Here is an 8,216-nt window from a genome sequence, read left to right as displayed (position 1 = left end):
AAACCCTACACTATATCAACTTTTTAATAAAATTAGAAAAGTAATAGGCCAAAGTGGTTCAAGGGCTACGTGTGGTCAATGGTTTGTCAAAAATGAAATGGATTGATCATGCCAATTTAAAGTATTAGGCCAAAAAAACTTGCCAATTTCTGCAAAGAAATAGAATAGTTCAATAATAGCTAAAGCTGATTGAGTGAATGCTTTCGACGGTTTACGTTAGACCTTGCATACTTAATTTTGTTTATCTTACACTTCTGTAGCCGTCAAATGCTGAAAAATTCTATGATGACTTTCTCCAGAACAAAACACAGAAACAGAAACAAAAAAGTCCACGTTGACCTTTTCAAAGAAAAAAGAAGAAAGAAAACTTCTACCTGAGTAGGTAAAGGGCAAAATCCAGAAAAAGAAAACACAAAAAGTAGGAAAATTTCCACAATGGTTAGGTCTTGAATCAATATTTTCAATTTGGTATGTGATGTAGAGTATGCACCTGAAATAGTCTTAATTACCGATTTTGAGATCTCGTCTTAATTACTGATACAACCGTGTGATTAAAATGGCAAGAGAGGTGGAAAAAGAGAACAAACTTCTATGCCATTTAATCTTTTGCATAATTTCCAATTTGTTATCTGAATTCAATTTTTTCCTAGATTTCCATCTAAAGCAAAACAGTAAACTCGATGTACATGACTTGAGTTCGTATTAGAAGCAAGTTTTGATTAAGTAATTAACTTTCAATCATTCTTAGGACCTAACTGTTGTCCTTTACTGTTTAAAATACATTGATGGTCAAGGTGCCAATTGTTTGGATTCAATGGGAAAAAGTAAAATTATTGCACACTTTTGTTGGTTAAAGTGATTTTAATACTATCTAAAAGCCCTACAACCGAAAGACACCTATTCTCCTCAAGTCTCTCCATTCTTGAACCCTTAGCACATTTACCCACTTAAACACACGCAAATGGTGCCAATTAAAGGATACTCGATTCTTTTGGTGACAAAAACCTTGTGATTTTTATGAATGGTGTAATGATGTTAGTAGGGAAGGTAGCAGTTGATATGAATACCTAAATATGGATGATGGCATATAGAAGGATGTCAAGAACATCGTGCTCGAATGACTGCTAGGTTCGAGAAGTTGTTCAAAGTAATGTTGAGATCATAAAAGGCGAAATGTTAATACCGTTTTCTTAATTGTTAATGTTGCCATTTGCTCATGTGGAACGAATAAAATGCTTCTGCTTTTCATTTTAATTACAATTTTTTCCAAAAAAAAAAGGGTGCAACATGTAAATTCAATGAACAATTTTTTTTTTTTTTGGTGTAATTCACATGATCAAAATATCAAGAGTGATATTAACAAAATAGTGGAGTTTCATTAACACTTCCGCTTTGAAATTTATTAAATTTTTAGCATACAGGCCGCCAGAGAAATTTAAGAATAGAATTTGCTTGTAAAAGGCTAATTGGATAAACTGGAAACTAAGTTATACCATTATTTGGTGGTATTTTGGTTGAAGTTGAACGTCTCATCAGAACCTAGGAATTTCTTCGCAACATGAATTTGAGCGTTTATCAGAACCTAGGAATTGCTCCCAATTCATGTTAATGTCAATTGTTTTGGCAATTCTTTGACTTGAATTTCACTACTCTGACAGCCTGCTGCGTGGTTAGCATGCGTGCATGTAGGTATATGAATGGATCGAATCTTAATCAAATCAAATCCAGCCTCAATATACTTAAATAGTGTTTGGATTTAATTTCTCAAAGATATAAGTTATAATCTTCTTCTTCTTCTTTTTTTTTTTTTGACAAAGTCATCCTATGTAGGATTTGGTACGAGTCTCTATCTAAATGATTATAATCCAACCATGCTCAAGTCGGTCACCCATTTATTCTGCGAGCCTTAAAAATCTATTTAAACTGTGCAACATGGTTGTCGAAGCTTAATTTTTATAAGACTTGCAGAACCAACATTTCTTGAACTGGCATTGAGTACAATCAAGAATAACATCTAGTTACTTAAATTAACTGGAGCCAAGTTATCAAAGCTTTTAATGACACATGCCTACGTTTCTGTCTTTGAAATAGTTTGTACAGCAATTAATAATAATAATAATAATAATAATAATAATAATAACAATAGTAATAGCAGCAGCAGCAGCAACAACAACAACAATTCTTTCTTTAATTTTAGTGCGCAATGTTTTTGCTTTTAAATGTTTTATCCTGAAATTATGACTCCGTTTGGAAGGTGTTTTTGAAAGTAAATTTATGAAAATAGAAGAATAATACTTTTTGAAATGTAATGCATCTAATTAGGAATGATGACCAAAAAAAAGTTGATTATATTTCCTGAGAAAATTTTGCATAAATTTCTGATTCAAACAGAGCTTATAATTCTCTCACCCATTTCTATTCTAAGACTTCAGAATCTCTTTAAATTGAAAAGCATACTTGTGGAACTTTAATGATTGTGTGACTTGTAAAATCAAGAATTATCTATACACTTCAATGCCGTGTGCGTACCAAAAAAATTGATTCCAACTACTAAAACGACATTCACAAACATACATAGTCGTTACGCTGTGATATATTGATGCGTTACATGGAAATCATAGCAATACCTACTTCGTTTCTTACAGTTGATTTCAAATTAATCTATCAATCCATCTATGATACAATAAGAGAATTGGTCCTATATAAAGCCGTGCGTTGAAAAGTGAGAAGCCTTGCGTTGAAGAATCTTCAAAACCAAAAAGAACAAGTCAGCTTCTTACATGTTACGCTGTGATGTATCAATGCGTTACATTTCCACACTACACAGTGCCATAATGCAACTATATAAATTGAGTGACTCTCTAAGCTCTATGAATCATCCATACTTGGAAAAGAAAAAAAGAAAAACACTTTTTCCTCTTCTCTTAAAAATTTTGCAAGGTGTAATTTTCTTCAAGATTCTTGAAACTGGTGATGGCTGTGAACAAACTTTTTGGTGCAATTTCTGCACTATCTCTACTGCTTCTTCTTTCGAGCTTTGGTTGTAAAGCACAACTTTCACCTACATTTTATGATTATACTTGCCCGAATGCTCTCACTACAATCCGTTCCACTATCCGGTCAGCGATATCGTGTGAACGGAGGTTGGCCGCGTCGTTGATTCGCCTCCATTTCCATGATTGCTTCGTGCAGGTTAGTTTACACGGTTATTTCTCAAAAAAATGATTTAAGTTACACAACATTTCATGTAGTACAGTTTACACATACATCAACTTAACTTGCTTGGTGAGTTTAGGTTTGGGATTTGTTAGTGCAAGCAATACATTTCATGCACTAAAAATAAATTTCATCCTTTATCTAACTTTGTAAGTCCATTTCAACTTGTACGCTTCATAATGCTGCCTAGCTACTCATAGGGCACTGTTGGAATTCAGATCCGCCCAGGCAGTTTAAAGTTCTCTTTCCTTTGGGTCGAATTTTTTAGGACGGGTCCGAATGCCAGCATTTCTTATTAACACATGATGGGCACGCTTGAATAATGATAAATACAATAATTTTTGTTTTCTCACCTCTCAAAATTTGAAACAAGTCTATTTTGTTGTTACTGATTTGCACCCAAAACCTTCTAAAGCTTGTATACTCCACTATTCAACTTGTACTGTTTTCGGTGGCCGCCAATGTTTACATGGGCATGGGTACGTCTTTTAACTGTTCAGAAAGGTGGAAGCCCTCTTACACATGGTGCATACTGCACAATAAGTATTGTATACTTGACCAGGTCTAAGGCAGAATAAAAGCATTATGAAGAATGCAAAAACAAAATTGGTCTACTCAAATTCAAATTATATTAAAGGATAACTAGATCTAATCCTTATAGTTAATCATTGCTAGCTCTGGTTGTGTGTGCTTAATCAAAATTGGTTCTGCCCTTTTACAGGGTTGTGATGGATCAGTTTTGCTTGATGAGACCCCTACAATTCAAAGTGAGAAGACATCAAAGGCGAATAATGATTCTGCAAGAGGTTTCAATGTTATAGAGGATGCTAAGACCGCAGTGGAGAAAATATGTCCAGGAGTTGTTTCTTGTGCAGATATTCTTGCAGTTGCTGCAAGAGATTCATCCGCTGCTGTAAGTAAAAATTTAAGTATTTAACCATTTTTTTGAAGTCTTAGAACACAAAGGGAAACCAAAATAACATGCATAAGAGTGGATTATTCACTTTAATCTTTAGCAGTATATGGAGATTTCTGTGCATTATGAAAAATTATTTATTCTCAAAGATTTTACATGGAGAAGCACAAATAAAGGCAGGAAAATTCGTAGTGAAACTAAAGCTATAATGGTTTTGCTATAAAAGCTAATGAGCAGTTGTTCTCCATCGTTTGCAGATTTTGCAAACAATTAACTAATCCGAAATGGTAAAATCTACTTTTTGGTAGAATGCAAATTGTAGCTTTTTCCCTCTTAAAAAATCTAAAATTTAGGCAAAAAAAAAAAAACAACTGAGAACATTAAAAAAAAACTGGATTTAAAAATCAGAATGTAAGATCATGTAAAATAAGTAAACCAGAACACCCTTCAGTTTTTCTCCAACTTAAAAAACATAATTTATGGGAACTTTGACAATAGAAAGTAGAACAAGATAAATGAGATGAGATTATTGGATAATTACACTATGAAAAAAAATAAACATTAGATTGTGGTTCATCATTTCCTTCACCCTTAATACTTACGATTGACAAAATATCAGGTGGGTGGTCCTTCGTGGACTGTAAAGCTTGGAAGAAGAGATTCTACCACTGCCAGTCGTTCCCTAGCAGACAGTGATCTTCCTGCTCCTTTTCACCAGCTTGATAGACTTATTACCCTATTTTCAAACAAGGGTTTTACTCCGAGGGAAATGGTTGCCCTATCAGGTAATAATTGTGTTTCTTTTCATTTTCACTTTTGGAACAACATGCAAAATCTGATTTTTATTTTGAGGGCGTGCACAAAATCAAATTTGCAAAAATTGGTAGAATATTCTTTTAGAATATTTTCCCGATGCACATTCCGAACCACTTCTATCATTTTGTATATGCAAAATAAAAACTTAGCAACCAAACGGCGTATGATTTTATTTTTCCAAAAGAGTACAGGATTTATAAACTAAATTTTTAGTTTTATTGATTGCTCCTTTATGTTTGTTAGGTTTAGGGATGGCAATGGGGGCATGCAGCCGCCCCGCGGGGGGTTGGGGAGGGGGTTGGGGCAGGGGGAATTTTTCCCCCCGTTTAGGAATGGGGCGGGGGTAATTATTTAATATATATATATGTACATAATTATATATATAATGATATTATCAATTATACTACTAATTATACATGTTTCTTAATAAAAATTATTAATTATTTATACTAAATTTATTAATACATTTATATTAAATTCCTAACTACACTTAATACAATAACACTTTTTTCTAAAAAAATACAATAATAATTTAGTGATTATATTTCTATCAAAAGTGAAAACTTGATTATTTTAGTTATATTTATTTTATCATATTAGATTGTATTCAAATAACCTTTATTTAATTATTTTTATGAGTTTTAATTGTGAAATTACAATGAATAATAATTTGGTGATGTGTTGATATTTTAGTACTTGATTATTTGCTCAGATTTAATTATAATGAAATTATATAATAAAATTTTTTAAACCCCACGGGCCACAGGTGCCCCCGCGGGGGAAGCTGGGGGCGGTGGACGGGGCGGGGACGGGGGTTGGGGGAGGTGTCCCCCGTCCCACCCCCGCCCCATTGCCACCCCTAGTTAGGTTAAAAGACCAAAAACCTTTTATTCCTTTTTCTTTGTCTGAAACGATAGACCCTATATATATTCTATACTGTGGGGGAGGGGGAATCTAAAGAGGTTCAGAGAGAAATCGGAGGGGACTGAATTACCTACCGACCTAGACGAATGCACTACACGCACTACGCACTCGTTCGGTAGCAACTTGAAGTGGCTTGCCACATTTAGTGACAAATGGTGAGAGGTAGAGTTTGAACCCTGACCTCTCACCCCACCAAGCCTTAAGGTTCTAGTGGTGGCCACTGAGCTAAACCCAGTGGTTCCAATAACCCTTTATTCGTTTAACTATTTGGATACGAAAAGTTTTAAAATGTTAGATATCAAGGGTATTTTAGTCTTTTCACATAAGTTAAAAAACATATGAAAGATGATAGTATATGAAACTAAAAGTAGAGTGTATATCCTGTAGCCCTTTGGAAATTGCATTCTGTAATATTTTAGGATACAAAAGTAAATAATAGTTTAACATTTTCCATTTTTCTATATGCATATTTAATATATATAGTTTTGATCCTGATAGCGATTATGGACTCGAAATTGAAATGCAGGAGCCCATACGGTAGGCCAGGCACAATGCTTTACATTCCAGCAAAGGATATATAGTAACGGAGCAGATATTGATGCAGGCTTTGCCAGCACCCGCCGTCGCCGGTGCCCACCAACCGGCAGAAATAGCAATTTGGCACCACTTGATTTGGTGACACCAAATCAATTCGACAACAACTACTACAAGAATCTTGTGCAGAAGAAAGGCCTTCTAATATCAGACCAAACCCTTTTCAATGGATCGTCAACTGATAATTTTGTTACAGAATATAGCCAAAATCCTCAAACCTTCTCTTCTGATTTTAGTGCAGCAATGATTAAAATGGGTGATTTAAGCCCCCTTACAGGTCAAGATGGGATCATTAGACGTGTTTGCAGTGCTATAAACTAGAGAGTCAACATCATTTTGGTGATGATTGATCCGATTCAGTTTTGTTTTCAGTATTACAAAATTTGTTGAGTCTCTATATGGTATAATTGTATATGAAGTCTGATTAACGTTTCTTTTGTACTCATGAGTTTTGTTTTTTTATTCTTTCATGTTGTAAGTGTTCAAAATTTTGAATAAAAGCAAAAATACAATTGTTTTAGTGATTTTTTCTTTTTTCATTTGCTTTACTCTAGTAATTATTCTAAGTCAATGTAACGAAAGAGAGAAAACAAGAAAAAAAAACTTGTGACAACTTTGGAAATTGCCACTCAGCTATTCTTTATGAGGTCTAGCAAAGAAAAATAAAAACACTTGCGCTTGTATTGGAGGCACACACTAATCTGTATGGATTCAGCTGTTCATTTTAGGTCTTTCATGACAATAAATAATGTTATCACATAAGGCATACTTTTAAGGTTAAAACACAGTTTCATTTTCCTTTGCCCTTCCACCCCTTCTCAAGTCCTATTCACTCTTAATTGTTGGTCAAAATTCGAATTCTGAATCGGCAGCAAAGAGAACTCTAAAAACCTTTTTCTGACCACTGGGCCAACTCCAGTGGTTAAAGTACGTACAGTAATCTACCCCCTAAAATGTCAAATTCTCCCACTTTGCTACCCTACTCTATTTATTTGTAACATTTAACCTCATTCTGTTTTCGAATTATTTCATTTCTACTTCATATCTGTATACAGTTTGTGTCATTTGATTGAACACAAACTTGGCCTGACAATCAAAACTAGTATTCTCTTGTGCCTTTCCTTTTTTAATTGACGATCTAGCAAAGAAAATTAAAATCACTTGCTTAAGCTTCTGTTGGAGGTCTTTATCAACCTCGATAGTTTTCTAGCAATGTCATAATCTAATGTTCTTTTTTTTTTTGGCCAAATTTCCGAAAAATAATAGGCAATGGAATAGGTAATCAGATGGTTTTGACTTCAAGGCCAATTGTGGCAATACAAACTTGCTAGTGTTGCCTGTTTGACAAACTAATAGTCTGTCTCTTAGCTTCAAAATAATATAAGAATCACCTCAATCCAATGCGTGTAGCTCCAAATATAGCCGAAATACCATAAGGTGTCAAAGTTAGAAAACTTGCATTTCTTCCTTTGAGCATTTTACACTTCACGTCTTCTTTTTATAACTTCAAATCATCAATAATGATCCAATTCTCAATTCATACTATTTGATGATTGAATCCTTAAACCTACCAAAAATATGAAATTTTCACCATTAAAATCCATAGAATTGCAATTTTCACACTTTAACCACAAAATATATATTTTCAATAAAATCCTAACTAATTAGCTATAAAAATGTCTAAAACACACCAAAACTAAATAAGAAATCACACTTAAAAATATGTAAAATATGCACTTATGAAACTCTC

The 8,216-nt window shown here is 33.8% G+C and overlaps 1 protein-coding gene across 1 annotated transcript; it reads left to right on the top strand.

Annotated features, from left to right (window-relative positions):
• Nucleotides 1–2,913: 2,913 nt before the first annotated feature.
• LOC113715474 (lignin-forming anionic peroxidase-like) lies at nt 2,914–6,956 on the top strand. Its single transcript, XM_027239683.2, has 4 exons — nt 2,914–3,192; nt 3,938–4,129; nt 4,752–4,917; nt 6,399–6,956. Exons 1-4 carry the CDS (start codon nt 2,974–2,976, stop codon nt 6,785–6,787), a joined length of 966 nt encoding a protein of 321 aa, XP_027095484.1. The 5' UTR covers nt 2,914–2,973; the 3' UTR covers nt 6,788–6,956.
• The last annotated feature ends 1,260 nt before the right edge of the window (nt 6,957–8,216 follow it).

This window comes from Coffea arabica, chromosome 11c (genome assembly GCF_036785885.1).
Source record: "Coffea arabica cultivar ET-39 chromosome 11c, Coffea Arabica ET-39 HiFi, whole genome shotgun sequence".
Classification (NCBI taxonomy): Eukaryota; Viridiplantae; Streptophyta; class Magnoliopsida; order Gentianales; family Rubiaceae; genus Coffea; species Coffea arabica.
This window is presented reverse-complemented; position numbering and strand designations above follow the sequence as displayed.